This window comes from Diabrotica undecimpunctata, chromosome 2 (assembly GCF_040954645.1).
Source record: "Diabrotica undecimpunctata isolate CICGRU chromosome 2, icDiaUnde3, whole genome shotgun sequence".
Classification (NCBI taxonomy): domain Eukaryota; kingdom Metazoa; phylum Arthropoda; class Insecta; order Coleoptera; family Chrysomelidae; genus Diabrotica; species Diabrotica undecimpunctata.
In genome coordinates this window covers 122,382,869-122,404,036 of record NC_092804.1, presented here as the reverse complement: position 1 = coordinate 122,404,036, position 21,168 = coordinate 122,382,869, and the positions used below count along the sequence as shown (strand labels likewise).

General features: G+C 31.9%; 1 protein-coding gene across 1 annotated transcript in view; it reads right to left on the bottom strand.

Moving 5' to 3' along the window:
* LOC140434832 (uncharacterized) overlaps window positions 1–21,168 on the bottom strand; it is a 742,586-nt gene that overhangs the window by 68,184 nt on the left and 653,234 nt on the right. Inside the window, exon 4 of the mRNA XM_072523397.1 lies at window positions 8,824–9,923. Coding sequence (XP_072379498.1) covers window positions 8,824–9,923 — 1,100 coding nt within the window. The remainder of the gene's footprint in view (window positions 1–8,823; window positions 9,924–21,168) is intronic.

Sequence of the window (21,168 nt, the reverse complement as noted above, 5' to 3'; positions counted from 1 at the left end):
GATCTAAATGACCTTTTTAGCTTTTAGAAATCTGTTAAGGTTCTGCTTTTTGATTACATTAAAACCTCTACATAAGATTGTTACAATTTTTTTTTCATTCTAAAATTCCTATTCATATCGTTCAACATGGCTATTATTGTGCAATAATATGTGTAATTTCCTATTTTTATTGATTAATTGTAACACTATAAACTCGTTTAAGTTCACTTTAAAATTTTCATTGACATAATTTGTAACTGTATACACCCTCAAGCGACTGAACTACAAAATATTAAAGCACGACTTCCTTCCCTTCGTCCTTTAGTACGTTCGATATTATTAGAGAAGACGATGATTAGTCATATTTAAGGGGGTGAAACCGTAAAACGTCTGCTAAGTCGCAAGAATAAGGAAAATAAGAGTGCATGTTAATGTGTAGCCTTTAACCACAAGGGTACGATTTTTCATTTGTATTTAGATTTAAAAAGTGGCAATAATGAAAAACAGAAATTAAAAAAGTATAGGTAGGTAATGTTTTGACTAATATCTTAATAATTTATTAATTAAAATAATTTAAAAATTTTCAACATTGCCTGTTTAATCACAAATTATATCCCTTAATTTGTAATCTGTCAGTAATTTTAACTTCCCAATTTTACCTTTATATTTGTAAGAGATATATATTTTAATGTATTTATAAGGTTGTTTAACTCCCGGTAAACTAGATCATTTGCAAAATACTGTAACAATAATTTCATATTCCGAATATTATATGTATGTAAGCGCCTCGGGCCAAGGGTACAAGTTGTTTGCCTTTCTGATAAATTGTTGTTTTATATTGTGAGCTTATAAATTGGGGTTAAACTCTTTTGAGTACCTACGTAGTTCATCAGACTGCTTACGTTAGTCAATACGTTTGATCATTTTGAAGTAATGTTAAGTATACCGATTTTGAGCTATCATTAAATCATTTACTCCACAACATTCGACTGTTTAGCATGTCCCTTGACAAGGATGGAATATCACAAATACGCACACTTAACCACAATTTTTAAATAAATTTTATTTAAAATTGTGGCCTATTTCCAACAAACAAAAATAGTAAATTGCATTTTTGTTAGTAGATCTAAGATCTTCGTCCAAATACCTAAATAAAAGCTAATTCTTAAAGAGTCCTTTTTAAAATTTCTTTTTTTAAAAGAAAGTAATCGAGAAAACTAAGAATTGATAAATAAAGAACCACAATTGTTGTATATTTTGTTATGATTCTCGATTTATAAATTTAAAAAAATCTTTTAGAAACTAAATATGCAGAAATCTCTTTTAAAATTAAGATATAAATAGGAATATACTGTACTCCAGTTTAAAGTGTGCTATACTAACTAAAGTGATTTCAAGAACTGCTATTCCTCAATAAATTTGAAATGGTAAATGGAAGTATAAGCATTTTACGAAACAATGAACATTGAAAACAAAAATGCGGTTTAGGGATTTTCCTAATATTAAAATTTATTTGTAATTGGCTGTAACTGTAGATAAGTAGGAAAGATAAGAGTATTAGTAAGAAATATTTGTATAAATTGTTTAGAATAAGAAAGTTGGGTAAATTGTTTCAAGGCAGGCAAAAAGAATACGTTTTGATTTTGGTTATTCCAAAAGGGTTTAGGATGACGTTGATTTTGTGTCAACAAGAAACCGGTGGATACTTTGTATAATAGGACGAAATAAGGACACAGAAAAACAGGGGCCATGATACGTCTTTTCTGGGAGAGCTGTGATTGGCCAAGGAAGAGATTTTTAAAAAGTGGTAGGAAAGGAAACCGAGGTTTGGATTTGGAAAAAGAAACACACACAAATTCAAAAGCTTCAGTACAAGATTTGAACAAGCAAAGTTGTTTTTGCTTTCATCGTCAAATTGTAAAAGAAAAATTAATATTGTTATTTCTTGCCAATGACAGAAAGTGAGTAGTGAAAAAAAAACGGGTGTGACAGTCCGGTGGGACTGCCGGTGGAAGTTACACTTCTATACACGCATTCGCCGTTACAAATTTATTTGGGAGTCAATCTGCACAATCATTACATATGTAATTCTATAGGTAAGACATAGCAGAAAGAGAAACAGAATTAATAACAACTTACTAACAATGAAGGATTGAATCAATATTTTGATGAAAATGTATATTTTTATTTTCATATATGTATGAAAGGAGTTGAATGCAAAAATTTTTTTACACATACTCTGCAGTAAAATTCATTGTTTATTTTGTTATTAATATAATAATACAATACAAATTAAACTGCAATATTCATAAGTATTTAAAAATGACAATAATATACATAAAAAATACACTACAATACAGTGCAACATATTTCCATATCATAATACAATACAAATTAAAATGCAATATCCATAAGTATTTAAAAATGACAATAATGTAATAATATTAATAAAAGGTCCTCCCCGACTGGGAATCGAACCCCGGTCTCCCGCGTGACAGGCGGAGATACTGACTACTATACTACCGAGGACATGACACAAAGGTATTTCAAAATTGACAGTTCTGGATCATACAGTGATTTATTGAGATTATTATTTTAAAATACAAAAGACTAATATAATTAAGAACATTTAATAAATAATACAAAACATATCACATAAATAATAATATTAATAAATATTTTATTATATGTATAATATTATATGTATATATATCTTTATATAATATATATAATATTAAATTATATATACAAAAGAAACATTTTTATATTCGAGAGAGAAAGAGAGAGAAAATATATCTTCTGTCCCTCTCTTACTCATTATCTTACATATGTAATGATTTCACAGATTCACTCCCATACAAATTTACAACGTGGAGCGCGCGTATAGAAGTATAACTTCAAAAAGTTTATTAGGTTTTGTGGTAGCATCCAAGCAGTGGAAGCAGAAATCTCCAAAGCTCACAATTGTAAGTTTCTTTTAATAAAAATTATTTGAGGCTAGGCTGTTTATGTCTTTCTTGAAAAGACACTAGATTCGGAGATTTAGAAGCAGCAGTAGATTGTCAATTGTAATTTCGATAAAAATAATTTATTTGGGCAAAGATCGACTAAAGAGGGAGTATTTGAACCAGGAGGAGTTGGAGCCTAAGAAGAAGCAGTTTCAAATAATAATTTTTCTTAAATTTTCAATAGACATTCACAGTTTAGAGTTGATTTTTTAAAATATTTTATCGGTGATTGAATAGAAACAGTTTTCTTATTGATTTCTAGAACTAGAGAGCATGTTAGGAACATCTGATCTGTGTGTTGTAGATGTTGAAAATTTATGGTATAACCTTGTTCTGACAAAAAATTTTGTTTTTATATAGCAGGTCTTATGTTGATGCAATATATTGCTGAATTTTATATTTGATATTTTGTGTGTTCTTATTATTCCTTTTTTTCCTCATATTTTCAAATACGAGAATAAAGATACTGAGCCACGAAAGTACAACCTGAGGCAAATGAAGTTATAAATAAGGTAATTGATTTAAAATATAATAGAATAGAATAATAGAAAATAATAGAATAACTAACTGGAGTCAAATCTCCATGAGGATAATTATCTTTAGTCACATGATATTGGTTCATATTTATTTTTACTTTTTTGTTTTAGAAATATTAAGATTTTTAATTTAAGTATGTTGATTTGTAACTTTTATAAAATGAATTTCATACAACTAACTAAATCATTTTATAGAATCATAATATATGTAAAATCATATATTGCTGATTTATCTATTTAAACTCGAATTACTCGCCAAACCCATTTATCATCTTCACAGCGTTCTAGCTTCTTGCTCCAAACTATCACCTCCCAATTCCCCAACTTTCAACCCCTCGAGTTGCATCTCACGGCGTTTTCGAACGTAGAACTACACGTTAACAACCCCTGTTAAATTCCTTAGCCACCCTCACATATTGCCTTGCAAACATTAACCTTCGCCAAAGAACATATTAGGGGTGATTAAAGCTTGAAAAAGGGTTCTGTCGATGTACGGGAGTGTCAACCAAGGAGGATTTAAGGATATGATTTTGATTACAGTTTTTTAAGTAATGAAATATCCTATTGCAAAATTAAATATTATATATTAATTAAATTATTGTATATTTAAATTACTAAAGCAACTAATAAAATGTGTTGTGGCTATGTAAGTGATATTTTTGATAGTTGTTTCTATATCACTGACTTAGATTTAATTTATTTTTGTAATATGTATTTAGTGATATTTTAGTACCTGCACTTTTAAAGTTTTTCTGCCAAAAAATAAAATATATAACATGTCCCTTCTCATACACCTGCACCTTTTCATTTGTTTATAGTCTGTTTGCTACTTCGTAGTTTATATAGATATGTTAATACGTAATTTATATAAGTTTAATATTAAAAAAATTAGTCTTGATGTCAGAGATTTGATCTCTAAAAATCATATAAACGAGCTAAATTTGGCTGATGTCAATTTTGGGACAAAAAAAGGATGCCACTCCTACCTTCAGGTTTCCCCCTAATATCCCCCTAAAAGAAAACATCTATTTACCAAGAATCTGTGCGCCGTAGAAAAAAATGTTTCAAACAGGAAATGTAACTGAGATCATTTGGCATAAAAATGTTAATTAGCACTTTTTGTGTAGAATGAGCCGAATGAACAACGCTTGAAGCGATCGGCGATTTTAAGTATTATTTACGTGAGCGAAATCAATTTTTTTAAATAAAATTTGTATCAACTCGACAGTAAAAATTCGATATGTTTTTTTACGATTATAAAATTTTTGCATTTTGCTCCAAATAAACCTATAAAGCTGTTGTTAAATAAATAAACGTTGGGCGATGATGATGAGCAATTGATGAAAAATTCTATTAGTAATTATAATGACGTTACATATACAATACAAATTAACAGAAAATCAATGGAGTAAGTTATATTAGCTTTAAATATTACAAAAAATGGAAAAATAGAAGGAAATATAACAGAAAAAGTGAATGGAACTAAAGTGAAAAAGCGAAAATACAAACATAAGTAAATTGTATTTTTACTAATGTTTGTATTTTGAGAACGATTTCCGAAGTGGAAATTGAAACGTCAATAAACGTACTTTAACCTTTTATTGTGGCTTATTCCCATTTAAATATTATATACTTTAAAATGCCACAAGAAAACAGCTTCAGAATATTTTTAAAATCATGTTTTTTGAATACGATTTCCGAAGTGAAAACCGAAACATTAGTAAGTTAAAAATGTAATTTTCATTACAATTAATTATGGCCCAGTCCCATAAAAAAAAATCATATTTAAATAAGACATACCACAAGAAAGCAGTTTCAGAACTCTATTAATGTCCCCATTTGGCTCTCCAAAAACATTAATATTTTGTTTAAAAATTTTGGTGTACAATTCTCTTTCACAATCTTTTCTAGCCTTTCTATATTTGATATCCTATTAATGTTTAAATAATTTTTAGCCAATATTTCCGTTGGACAATATCGTAGTTATCGCTAAAATTCAACACGCGTCATCAGCATTTAAACACATCCGATCCCCAAAATAATTAACATGCAAGGAAGTACACATTAAGCGCGATAACCATTAGTACGGAAAAAAAAGGGTTGTTTTGCGGGGGTGTCAGAGAGACCTGAATAGGAATAAGGACATCGTACAGAAGCTAGTCACGTCAGTGGGGCTTATAACTTGTTTCAAGTAAACCTATAATACGGCGAACGTCTTTAAGATGGCGCCAGGTGACAGGTACGTGCGAGGTGGATTACAGACCGCAATTAGAAAGTTTGTCGGAAAGTTAAGAATTAGCGAGGTGAAGTAAATATGTTGGGAAAGGAATAGGTTTTGAGCTTGGTTGATTTACGTATTTTAGAAATCTTGAAGGATGAAATATGGTCATATATAATGAAAACTAAAGATAAATAATGAACAACTGAAATTGAACTAAAATTAAATATTATAAAGTTATTTTCTCTAAAGGTGATACTTGACAAATTTGTCCACTTGCGTAGAAAATTAAGTGAGAACGCATTCGGAGGAAAAGAGATATGTACATAATGCGCTCGGTCTCTTCGTTGGTACACTCAATACTACAAGTTTACAGAGAGTGACCTTATTTGTTAATGGAACTTCTATGATATGTCTATATTGTATGTTATTTTGACGTTTCAATTTTTTCTTCGGAAATTTTTCTCAAAATACAAAATATTTTGTTTTTGTTACTTGGTAAAACAATTCCTTTAATAATTATATTTTATTTGACTCATTAATATTGACCATTCAGTCATGTTGAAGCGGCAGTTTTTTCGAACACTTCTATAAATATCTCGTTCTGTAATTTTAGAAGAGGAATATTGTCAGAGATGAAAGCTTTACATTTGCGTTACAGTAAACTGTATAAGAATAAAAGAACAGTAGTTAATCGTATACCTGGAACATACCGACGAAACATTTATTACTTAATTTTTATACTAGAGTTTAAGGTTTACTACAAAAGGAATTTTTTATAATTATTATAGTTTATTTCGCTATGATAATCTCCACACTTCGTACCAGATTTAAATATCATACATGCGTTTTTTATAAACCCCATTTGGCCGCTGGCGTGATTAATAATCAGCCTTTGCCCTTTGGACACTGGCTTGTGGAAACCTTCGGTGGTATTGTCTCCCCAGTATCTGTCATGGGTATGAGAGGAATGAATATAAGTTTCATCCATGTAAATTATGGGCCGATTTTCTTCCCTATATTGTTTAATATTTCTGAGAAACTTCCTCCGGAGCACTTGTATATCGGATTTTTCCATTAGGATTTTCCTGTTATTCTTCGCTTTCTTCCATCGAAATCCCATATCTCTCATCACTTTTCTCAGAGTTTCATGCGACTCTGTATAAATATTGTCTTCATTAATTTTTTTTGTTATATGTCGCAATGTAGGAACTCGTTTTTCCGTGACATAATAATTTATTATTATACGCCGAAGTAAACCTTTGTCAAAATCGCCCAAGTTGGATTTTGGGGCAGATCTCATTATTTTTCTATATTTTTCATTTCACGGGAGATCCGATTTATAGTGGCTATACTTACTCCCGTTGCTAAGGAAGCACGCTCTTGAACTTTTTTAAAATCTTTAACATGCGGATTTTGCATCGCTTCACTCTGCATAAAAATAATTACATTTGCTATTACCTCCCTCGTTTGTCCAGACAAGACTTTGCCTTCTAATTTTGAATGAAAATCCATGTTTATAATTTAAAATACTTAACAATAAAGATTTAAAAAGTCAAATCTATTGTAATACGATATTTCTTCAACACACAGTAACTTTAAACATAAGTAAAATAAAAAAAACTTTGTCGCAGACTATACAAGTACCTTGCACTTCGAAGGGCCAAGAAATAACAAGGACGAATTGTGTTGTGGTCGAATGCGCATCGTGGGTGGAGCCTAATTTTAAATCGGCCAAATATCACGTTAAATTTGACAAGCAATACAATGTGTTCCGAACAAATGTTCTTCATAAAAACGCTTTATAATGCATTTATACAAATTAAATGAAACATATTATTGTGTATTTCTTTAAGTTAACATTAATAGAAATCTTTAAATATTATTTCTACGCGTATATAATAAAATATGTCTTGTGGCTGTAATGCCAGTGTACTCGGCAAAGTGATTCTAAAAAAGAACACACCTACCGCCTAAATATTTCGTGTTGGTATCTTGTGACCTCACGGGCTATGACGCGGATGACGTGCAACGATAAGTAAATTAGATGAAGTATATAATATGCAATATACATCTAAATAATTTTTAATAATTTTTTTGACGTATTATAACGTTTTATATTCTTTTGAATTCAAAAGGCTAATTTATGTTAATATAGAGACTTAAAAAAAAAATTAATCAAATTGGACTATGGAATAAAAAAACGTGGTTTGGGATTTTAACCACTTGCACGGACTGAAATATACTTATATGTCTATCGTGTCTATGGAAATATTCATAAACTAACCTAACATAACTTAATAAATCGGGGGAACGGGCTGCTACTGCAACGATCAGTCTATCTTGTATTATAAATGACTATAATAATCATAAATATACATATAATACAAATAGACTGACTGCTGCAATACAGGCTCGTTCCCCCAGTACGACAGAGAAAACTGTCGCAAAGTAATTGATGCATCTTTTTCTATTGGGCCAGATTTATCGACCAAGTTACCTAAATAACCAATGGGAAGGTCACATGGTTGGTAAACCCTGTCCATTAGAAAGAGATGCAGAGACTATTTAACATCAGTTTTCTCTGTCGCGCTGGGGAACGGGCCTGTATTGCATCAGTCAGTATATTTGTATTATATGTCTATGTTTATAATAATAAAAATTTGAATACAATCTTGTTCTGAAGCTATAGAAACTTTAAAACCGGCAGAAAATGATAATGACATACATATCACGCACTAACATTTGTGATTTCGCTGGAATGCCAATCATCGGCATTTAAGTGTAAAATTCACAACCTACTTAATTACAATTTTTGTCGATGGCTTTCTATATGATGCGATTAAGTGTACTCGTAAAAACGCAAAAATATATAGATTGGCTATTTCTTAGATGTGGTATATAATTGTTTCATATTAACTTTGGGCTCATGCATACTAGCGTATAAGGGCTGATGCTAGCTGTAGTTAGGTACCTACTTAATATTACGTAAGGCGGAGATGCCTAAATTCTTCATTAGAGGAGTAAATAAAAAAGTGGAAATGATAAATTTTTAATTGTTTTTATTTCAGAGAATACTTACCCCTGCCAATACTATTTGGTGACAGTGTTCCGGGTGCAATAGTGGTGGTTGTTATTTTCCCCGTATTTTCAGTTCCCGGGGTCCCACTAACCGCTGATACGCTCGGAACTCCTTCTCTAGCCACTTCTTGCATTGTAGTAGCTGCTCTAGATCCAACTCCTGCTGGTTGTAAAATAGTATATTGTTTATTGACACCTTCGGGACTCTTTTGTATTTCGGTTTGACTATCTGTTGGTTTTAACGGAACTATTATTTTCTTTTCTTCAACTGGTGCTCCTTCTGGATAACCAACAAAAGTAGCTTCTGCAGGAAATGGACCAAGTGGAGGGTTTTTCGACTGTGGAGGCCTAAATGCAGAGGTTGTGGAAAATGGAGATGAACGAGAAAAAGCATGAAACGAAGAATTAGTGGAGGGATATTTAGGATCTTTTCTCTTTTCTGGTTCTTGTTTTCCGCTAGATTCGTTTTTCTCTGCAGCAGCTTCTGACATATCAATTTCTAATTCATTAGAAGAATCATCGACCAATTCGTTAAAGTCTGGTGACGAATATTGCATTTTACTACTTTTTGGTTTACTATCAGTCGATCTTGGACTACTTTTGCCATTCGTACTACCTGACTTTTCATCGAAAGTTTCTTCATGTTCGTGTTGTTCTCTTAATGTTATAACATCTTTAACAGACAAAGCATTGTCGCTACTGCTATTTGAACTGGAAGTTGGTGACATTTTAACAGAGCCCTTTTTTTCATCAAATAGATTTTCAAATGTCGGCGTATCCTCTTGATGTGGGTATCCTCCCCTTGGTCCAGGCCAACTACCTGACAAATTTTTTAAAGCAGCCTCGGTTTCTCTAATTATTGTTTCTTCTGCAGCGTTTTCGTCTAATTTTGGACTTTTCTTTAATCTAGTAGGTGAATTAGCAGGAGGCAAAACACGCTTCTTCTGAGGAAGAAGCAATGGTTTTGTTTCTTCTGTCTTTTTTCGGCGCTTATCTTCTAGAGTTTCTAAGGTTTTCGAGAAGCTTTTTGCCACCGTTGCCATGCTGGGTGTTTCAATTTTTCTTTTTTTCAGTTGCGGTAAGCCAAACGGACGATTGGACCTAGAATAGAAAGAAAAATTGATTGTCAATTTAGTTAAAAACTAGAAGGCTTAAAGAGCAAATAGGCAAATCGAAATCAACATTTAAATGATCCGTACTTTGTTTTGCAAATGCAACAAGAACAAGGCTAACAAGATGAGTCAGTTAGATTTTGTGAAATAAATTTTAATGTTAAATAGTGTCGATAACAAAACAGGCAAGGGTGGCAAAAAGCAGAATCTTTTATTCGCGAAACTTCCAATCCATTGTTTAAAAATCCATCGTCCTGCAATATGTCGACATTGTACACGAATATTAAGGTCCCTGTTTTGTCTTATCTAAAATAATAAAAATATTTATAGGGATTTAATGATATTTTAAGTGGTAACTAAATATTAAATTATTATTTTAACATAATATTCTAAGATCCCACTGCAAGATCACTACGTTCATAACGTAATTAATCAAACTCACATTTTTACATACATTTAAGAATAAGAGAATACATTGATAACAGGTTGCCAGTCAAAAAGTATCCACAAATAGTTTTAATTTAATTAATGGCAAATAATTTTTGAACAAAAATTTTATTTCGTTCATTTATTTTTTAAATAAAATACGCTGCTCATGACATATGCATGTTTTTTATATCAAATTAAAGCTAATTTTTTTAAATATGATGATATATATTTGTCTGCGAAAAAATGGTCAAAAATTAGAGTTGCCAGCTGTTAAAAACGCGAGGCATCAAAGATAAAGTAATATAGAGTTAGCGCACAACAAAACCGGTTTGACAAGTTATAATATGTATATTAATATCACTTATGCTTTAAAAACTTACACAACTGATACTAGCCATGTCAAACCAGTGGCGTTGGGTGCTAGCTTTCTTTTACTTTATCTTTGGAACCTTGCATTTTTAACAGCTGACAACCCAAATTTTCGATAAATTTTTCTTAGGCACCCTTATATAATTATATAAAACAAAAGCTTTAATTTGATATAAAAAACATGCGTCTATGTTACGTTAACCTGTTATCAATGTATTTTCCTAATTTTAAATGTATGTAAAATTGGGAGTTTGATTAACTACGGTATATACGTGGGGATCTTGCAGTTAAATCTCGTATCATAAAGACCTCCTTCTAATCGTTTGTGTTTATACTCATTTTTACCGTTATTGTCTTTTTATAAGAAATAATATAAACATTTTTCTTCTTCTTCCGGTTTGTAAGCGTACCCGCTCTTCCTGCAGCGATCTATGGTTATGGCTATCTATACCGAGACGCAAGTCCTCATGTGTTGCCGTACTGCACAACCATAGGTTGATCCAATACACCAGCGTATTTTAGTCTAAACATCAGATTTATTTTGTAATTTTATTTTAAACCACTTACATTTGCCTTTTTATTTTCCAACCAGGACCTTAACTATCTAAATAAGTCACAGTGAAGTGGATGCCATTCGGCTACCTGCCCCGCTTGGCTATCTGACCGACTGGAAATTTTTATAATTTTCTAGAAGGTAAAAGCATAACTGCTTATATTGTTTCAGTAATAAAACTTGTTCTAGTAAAATAAGGCTCATTGTGACCTATGGACCCTGCTGAAGAAAGACAAAGATGCATTAAAAAGACTTAGAGGCAAACACTCCTAAAAATGTTTGAGACTGTCATGTATGGTGGTTACAGAATCTGTATAAAGTTTGAGCTCGATGAGTTAATTAAAAACGCCAATATCATAAAGTTTGTTAAATCTCATAGAATTCGTTGGCTTAGCCACTTGTTACGAATAAGCAATGAAATAAATACAAAAAATATCACCGAATGAAGGTCTATCGAAAACAGACCACGAAGGTCACCCTACTAAGCGTTTGTTAGAGAGCATCGTGAATGATCTAAGGATTATGGGAGTTCGGAATTGGGGAAGAGTTACCAACTGCAGAAGGAAATGAAATGCAAATGTTGAACAGGCCAAAACCCACAGAGGGTTGTAGCATTAGAGACAGAAGAAAAATAAAACTCAGTTCAACCAAATAGGCTAGTTTATATAAATATAATATTGTAAACGTGTATATAATATATAACATTAACACAAATTTAGCAATTTGTATCTTAAAATAAGAATGCATTTGTCGGCATAATATGTGAAGAATTGAATCAAACTATCAACGTACAACTAGACAACCGGAACACTTGAGACAATAAAATACAGTGGGAGTAATTGCTTCAGCGTTGCGGACTATCCTTGTTAAACTCTCTATAGAGAAGCTGTATTTAAATGAGCGTTCTCAGATTACATACCGATTAGATCTACTATAAATGGAAAAAATTACGAATAACGCTGACCACTATTGTGATGAATGACTGTCTCGCAGTCGATACAGAAACGATTTAAAAATCGTACTTTCACTAAATCAGTAAATTAACAGTTGGTACTGTTAAAACATTGTTTTACTGGTTACTTTTAACCTTTAAAAATCTGTTTCTTTCAGACATAACAGTCAAAGAAATAAGTAAGTTGGAAATAAAGTATAGTCGAATTAATACACACCAATGACGTAAAAAGGGCGCATAGGCCTATGTGTAAAAAATAGCTTCAGAACAATATTCACTTCTTAAGTATGTAAACTATTTCTTCGTTGGCCATTTCTGATCCGTATTTCCCTTCTCTTTTATTTGACCTAGTAGATATAAAAACAAATTCATTTCGGCGAGGTGTTTTCCCTAAAAATTACATATTTTTCGACAATACGGTTTTTGAACTCATACAATTTTAAATCCAGTGAATAAAAAATGTTTCCTTGGCACTTAATTTAGGAAAGTCTCTAGGGCGTAAAGTAATCCCGTTTCCGGCCGAGGGACCCGAAAAACTCTACGCGAAAAAACTGTCGAGTCACTCTTCTTTTATTTTGATTTAATTTTATTTATCCAAAGCTCTCAGGTATGGCAACCCTTTCGGAAAACACGATTATATTCATTGGATTTTAGTATTCGCCGCATATTTTAAGAGACAGTATTAATATTTCTCCCTCCTGATTTCTGAGTGCGTTGTTTTGTGCAACCCTAATATGTTCACCCCCGTTTGTTATAACTCTGCCGGAACCTGAACAGAAAAATTCGGCTCTAGCTACCCCAATGCACGATGTGAGGAGTATGCTTAGATGGCTATGAAAGAACGGGTTCAGTAGCGTCCGCCGAAGGATTCTGCAACAAATTATCAAAATGGTCAACACAAATAATCTTACAAAACACATTAGAAATATTTTTTTTATTTTAAGATTTTTAGAGTGTATTTTAATATACTAATTGATATAGTAACACTCAATATAGACGGAATATGTGAAAAATATCTTTAATAAACCACCGAAGTAATAAGATTCCTTCAGAAGACAGTTAAAAATGAAACTCTGATGTGCTAAATCTTGGGATATACCTAAAAGAAATACAACAAAGACGAAATGGATGTAACTAGAAAGTAAACAATACAAAATCTGGAACAGCAGACAACAATAGGATCGACTAATGTCCTAATCGACTAAGAAGGCTGGAAGGTCTACTACAATAACTAAAATTCCCCAGAAAAGAAAAACACAACTAGAAACTGTAGCATATAGGATAAAGTATAATAATTTTCGCATAATTATTCTCTCTAATGGCAAACACTTAAATAAAAATATTCAAAAAACCAAATTGCTAAGAAAAAATACTCAAAACTTATTTTCAAAATTATTATTAGAAATATTTTAAATCACTTCTTTTAAAGGTGCCCATATTCTAATAATGTTGGCTAGCACCTTGACTTATATTATTCTATGTATTCTATGGACATACACCACATAGCTATCATAAGTAATACATACTGGAACCACACAGGATGCGTTCGAACAGAGAACGGAAACACCAAGTACATCAACATAGAACGAGGAGTGCGTCAAGGGTGCATTTTATCCCCCCTATTATTTAATGTATATGCCGAACATATAATTGGAGCTTCTCTTGAAGATCGCCCTGAAGGTGCCAGAGCCAATGGAACCATCATTAACAATATAAGATATGCCGATAATACCGTAGTATTAGCAGAAACAGAAGACCAACTAAAAATATTGATGAACATATTATCAGAAGAAAGTCACAGGCTGGGCTTGGACATTAACTTTTTCAAAACCAAAATTCTGGTATTCCACAAAAACCCCCATGAACAAGTTACACCTAACATACAAATAAATGGTATCACCCTTCAGAGTTCCCAAACCTTTATATACCTGGACAGAGAACTAAATAACCAACTAGACCACTCAAAAGAAATTAGAAGACGCATTAAAATAGCAAGATCTGGTTTCGTGAATATGCGTAAAATGCTCTGTAACCCCAAGCTATCAGTCTCAATAAGATTCAGAACACTAAAGTGTTATGTGTGGTCTCTATTACTATATGGCTGTGAGACCTGGACATTAAAACAGTATGACGTCAACAAATTAAATTCATTTGAAATGTGGATGTACCGTCGAATACTAAGAATAAGCTGGACCAGCAGAACTACGAATGAAGAAGTACTGAGAGCAATGAACACACGCAATCATCTGGTCAATACATCTAGGACACATAATGCGCCATACGGAATTTGAGCAGCTCCAGGTAATATTAGAAGGCAAGATTGAAGGTAAAAGGGGCATAGGACGAAAGAAAAAATCTTGGCTACGAAACATCAGAGATTGGACCCACACAAAAGGAAATGAATTGATTTATCAAGCCCAAAATAGAGAAAAATTTGCCATATTGATCGCCAACCTCAACAGAGAAGGCACTTAGGAGGAGGAGGATGTATTCACTGCATCTCAAAATAGATTAGTTAATGTGAGACCAGTTCATTTCCTAGCGTTGGCCAGTGAGGATAAACGTCTGCGTCCAGAGCCTCTCTTACCCTTAATCTTGACTTGTAGGATTAACTGTATAATGGTAAAGTTAGTTGCATCGTGTATATATGAGATACTTAATATCGATTAGCACAACATTTTGAATACCTCCTTAAATCAATTAAATTAAATGTTTTATATATATTTAACAGTAAGAGAATACACTGATAACACGTTGTCAGTCAAAAAGTGACAAAAAATACTTTAAATACAATTATTGGTAATTAATTTTTGAACAAAGTTTTGGTTCATTTATTTTTTAAATAAAATACGCTGATCATGTCGTATATGCCCGTTTTTATATCAAGTTAATAATAAATTTGTTTAATATGATGATATAAGGTTAACTGAGAAAAATGGTTACAAATTAGGATTGCCAATCGAGAGATTGACGAGATATCAAAATTAAAGTAAAAGAGTGCTAGCTGCAACACCACTGGTTTCACAAGTGATAATATGTCAATTATAATATAATAAAACCTTACTTAAAACAATTTGCTCAACTTCAGCTCAAATAAATCATAAAAAAAGTATATATTAATATATCTTAGTATTTCTTCGATTTCTTTATAAAAAACCTACCAATTTATAAAATAAATAATGCAACAACGTTTCAACAATGTTTTTCACGCTAAATTATTTTGTAACTATTGTATAAATTCATGTAACTCTTTATTTATTTCTTATAACAATATCAATAGTATTGACGAGGTGACAAATATCTGGAGGTGACAGAACTGTTAAGATGTTTCTTCAGTTATGTCAAACGCTGGAATATAATCCAGCAAATATTCATTTCAAAGTTCTCAAATGTTTATCTTAAAGTTGATTATGTCCATAAAATAATGATATTTAATACAAACTTCCTCTGCGTTTTGTACATTTCAGACAAGATATTTAGAATTTTATAATAATGTACAGCTGCAAGATGAGCAGATAATATGGCAGCTATTATAATCGTGAAATGTGTATGTAAGTTTCGGTTATTTAGCGTTTTAACGCCTTCCGGATTCCAGCAACCTTTTTCTCATCTTAATACTCATCCATCTACCGGTTTCATTTAGTTCTTTTTTTATAATGATGCGATCGAAAATTGCTTTGGGTGAAACGTGGCTGGAACCATAAATCTACTAAACTACTCACATCGAATAGAGTCCGCCAACCTTGTGAATCATTAAGACGACAATTAATGTAGTTGTTATAAAGAATGAGAAATTGCTTGCGTCACTAATAGGTATAATAGTTAATGGAAAAACAACTGAAATTTCGAAAGAATTAAACACTCAGGTAACGAATTTTTTTTTTATTTAAATCTAGTATTATTATTTTAATCTAGTCTATAATACCAATAAGCAATTTAGTTCTAACATAATCTATTACTACCAAGCTATACTCTTTAGCGTTCTTAGTTTTACCACAGATTACCAGAACACATGGTCTGTTAATCTGTGGTTTTACTATCTTAGTTTACCACCTTAACTTAACTTATACACTTTACACCGCTACACCACACTTTAGTTTAACACTTGCTCTGTCAGATCAAGTGGTTATATTTGTTTAAATCGTTTAATCACGTTAGTATTATCTGAGAGTTAACGAATATCTGGATTTACGTGCTAATGAAGACTTTTTTCATGACCCTTAGCTTGTTTTTTTTATTACCTCAGTGACGGTTTCTACGTTTACGTCTTTATGGAGGTTATCGTTACGAATATACCAGGGGGCATCGACTATTTCTCAAAGTACTTTCTTGTGGCATAGTCTTCATCGACTATACCTCAAAATACTTTCTTCTGTCATACCTTTGTATGACACACTGTTTGCGCTGGTATATTGCCATAATTAGATAACGTAAGTCCACATCGGTTTGAGGACTTGTTAATAGATCAGGTAACGAATAATAAAGATCAAATAATGAAGTTTGATACTTATAAAAATATTATAGGTGACATATAAACTTGCTTAAAAGAGAAATTCTTGTCTATTACAAAATACTAAAGAAGGTCTTTTAGAAAGTTTAGAAGATTTAAGGTTTTATAAATATATGACTCGTAAGATCTAGATTTACATCTTAAAATGTGCATGAGACTATATACATAGGTTTCTGTAGAAATGAATGCCTGCACGTCTATGATATGATTTGAAAGAAAGGCAACAGGAGTCCCGCTAAAGGCTCAGACGGTGGTAGTTTCCCTCCGGTATTTATAGAGGGTGAGATTTTTGGGGGATTGGGCTTCGACCTTGTCAGAATCGGGGATTCCCTTTCAGGATTTTCATTCCGCTCCACTCGATTCCGGATCCGATTATTTTTTTCTTTTTGTATGTGTGTCGAATAGACGTAAAAATGTTATGATATCACCGTCAAAATCGTTCAGAATTCAATAAAGAACAGATAAAAACAGATAAAGGGAATTTGACATCATCGGATTTTGTTACTTTAGCGTTTTCCCTTTACCGACAGTTCTTTAAGGGCCTTAAACAGCTCAAATCACTCGCTGATTTGTAAATATCAAAGATATGTAATAGATATATTTATAAATATACGTAGAAAATAATATTAATAGTATAGGAGTATAGTATAGAAGTACACGTATAAGATTAAAACGCGATTTACATTTATTATTAATTATAAATCTGTAGTGATCCGAGAAATATTAAAATTTACTGTATATCTACGCCTTGCTATTCTATTTATGAATTTATTTTAGTGGATATTGGATGGGTTAATGATAACTGTGAAACGAAATCTAAAAGTACAAAGAAAATTGTATGCATATTTCGATGACTACAGAAAAGCCATTGATCGAACAAAAGAAATAGGATTAGATTAGTATGATATAAAGATTATTTGCATACTAGAATCACAAGGGATCACTGCAAATCTAACGTAGACTATCATCACCTATTTTGAATATGCAGTAAATAATAAATACATAGTAAAGTTATCACTAAGAAAACCCTAGTTTTCAACTAGAATAACACTGAAGATAAACCGCACAAAAGCCAGAATTATTCAGATGAAGAATTGTCCCGCCTTTTCTTGTGGTGGGGAGAAATTGATTTTGGCGGTTTCCTAATCTCATTGAACAATGATGGCTGTCCTTCTAATGAAGAAATCGCCACAATCATTTCTTCACGTCTCACACTACTATATGAAGTTTTTGTTGATTATCTTTGAATATGAAAAGCATCGTTGCCTTACCAACTGTTAAAAAAAGGGATAACACAAACATTTTTGTTTGTTTCTAAAAATAAACAATCAAAACAATCACAAACCATTAAGAGGATAAAAAGATCCTAATCAGGGACTACAATACGATAACTTGTGCACTTCCTTTTAAATAAAGAACCTTTCCTATCCTCTTAAGTCCATAGGTGCAGCCAGATGGACAGTGATTACTAATATATTACACGGTGATTATTCAGGTTTAGCATCGCAGCGTCCCATATTTCTGCATATTGAACTTCCTATTTATTTTTAAAATGTGCTCATTTGAAAAATTTGACAACAGCGCCTACTTCGTTAGTTTGTTGTTACATGTAATGAAATTTGTGAGGTTATGATGGCGGGTCCACAAAAATACAGTAAGTTGTATTTTTCTGTACTTTAAAGTATTGATTGATTTTAATGTATGTTACTTGATCTTTGGACGTACTTGTGGTAAATATTTATTTAAAAATAATTATAACTAGTCACGTCAGATGTCCTGTGAACTTTTTGTCAAGCATTTTGGACATTGGGACTTAGCAAAATATGTTACCATACTCACGTTTTTAGGTTTGAATATTGACAGAATGTGAATTGGAGGCTATGTTGGCTGATAGCGATAATAAGTGCAGCGAAAACGAGAATGTTTCTAAAAACCTTTTAAATGTTTTTCATGAAAACGAAAATAATGCCCAAAATAATTTAGAAAATGATTCACATTCGGAGTGGGATTCTGACGATGATATTCTTTTACTGTAGCGTTGGGAGAAACTCCAGAAAACGGAATAATTAGATGATGTAAAGAATATAATAAAAATATTTTTGAAAATCAAGAAACTTTAGAGCCTAGGAACCCCAACGGGCGACTATAGCCCTCCATGGGCTGTCAGTGGTCACAGATGATCATGATCCATTGACAGCTAATGAATATCTCGAATTATGGACACAATTGGATTATTTTCCTCAGCATTTTCGGAAAAACTTGTCTTCAACAAGTAATATACGAACAATGCAAGCAAACGAAAAGAAAACCTAAGGTCAACTCTAGAGGAATTCAAGGAACTAACAGGTATTCATATTTTGTGGGGGTTTTTAAACTACCGTGTTTACGCCTCTATTTCATGAAAGGAATTGAAATTCATATTATTACTCAGCTTCCCCAAGATTATAAAAGACAAATAAACTTTGGAAAATTTAGCCTATTTTTGATGTTGTACAAAGTAAATGTATCACTCTTCGAAGATCTCTCGAGTTGTCAATCGATGAACAAACGATTCCGTTCACTGGCACCACTAATCTACAAAAGTATGTCGAGAAAAAACCTAATCCTGTAGGCTTTAAGAGCTTTATGCTTGCTTCAAAAACTGGGGTGGATTTCCTTATTTATCACGGTAAAAAAACTTGGCCTGATATTGCTGCTGACAAATCCTTGGGCATTGGAGGCTCTGTTGTGAAAAAAATGTCGACGAACTTGTGTCAGGGAACAATAATTTACTTTGATAGATATTTCACCTCCATTAAATTACTCAATTATTTATTATAAAAGGAATACTTGGTATTGGTACTATTATGAATAATTACGAGTACGTAGGAGCAAAATACAAAAAGATTTTGCTTCACTAAAAGAAGACCGAGGGTCCCATGAAGAATGGGTAAGCGGTGATAATAAAGTATCTATTTTGAAATAGATGGATAATTGATATTAAAGTATCTATTTTGAAATAGATGTATAATAGATCTGTGACAATATATCTATATTCGTACTAAAAAATAGCCTGTACGTGTCTTTTGGCTCTTTATTGATCTTACATTAAGTAATTCATATATAGAATATCATAAGTATAGTGCAACATTATGCCGTAAGAGGTCAAAGGCAAGGGATTTACTGAAATTGAATTAAGGCTTTAATTAAATGTTGGTAGGTCACTAGTTCTAGGTGGTAAGACTACAAGCGGGAAACAAGCTAGTGCATCATTTCAAGAGAACCAGAGATATCTGAAGATGAAGAGCTCATAATTTTTGTAAAAAGAGCTAAAATTGTACAGTTACCACCAATACCTAGATTAAAAAAAAACAGTAATGACAATTTGCCAATATGCTCTGTTGGCAATAGAAATTCTTACATGCGTTTCCGAAACCCCGGATGCACTAAGAAAACGAGATTCATTTGTACAAATTGCAAAATGTACTTGTGTATTTTTCTTAAACGAGAATGTTTTTTAGTTCCATACTTAAATTATATAAAAGTTAAGTCCTGATGTTCATTACGCTGGACCTGTCATATTCTGTCTGTTACATATATTTTTTTAGTTTTTATAGATTTTGGTTTATTGTTTTCACAAATGAGAGAAAATAGAAAATATTGTTAAAATAATAAAAACTCTTTTCTTGAGACTGAGGAGGATAAAAGAACATTTTCGTCGTCTTAGAATATTTCTAAATGGCATATTAAATAAATTTACTTCTGCCAGATTTTTGTGTTTTATATATTTTACCTTAGATTACCAACTTCAGTTTGCTTGTCATTGCCTACGTAAACTTAAAACATTTTGAGTAATGTTTTGATCCATTATCATGGAGTAAAAACTTACGATAAAAAACTATTATTTACACTAACGGAAAGTACAGTTACATATGGTTCAAGTCTGGTCTAATAATATGCAATACCGTACAAATTAAACAGAAAACAATTTTTGGTGAATAAGCTGCAATCCTATACTACATAATCATTTTAAAAATATGTAATTAAAAAAACAATGAGGATAGAAACAACACACACATAAACTATACAAAACAAATTTATTCGTACGGCCCCATGAGACGAATGAACCATAAAGGTGAAAAATAAAATAACAATCAATAAAAGAACAATCTTTTAAAATCTGGAAATGGGCCCTAAAAGAAGAAGAAAAAAGGATGACCAAGGAAGTCTTGCGACAAATATTTATTATAGGCATGAACAGAGGGAATGTTAAAGTAGACTCAGACAAAACAGAAAAATAATGACGTCCAGAATTGTTACAAACGAATATGTATAATGATGTATTCTCATTTCACAAGGTTTTAAATCATTGTGCACATATTTATATTTCGAAGAGACCTATTCTTTAAATTATAATGTAGATTAGATTCCAAATTTCACAG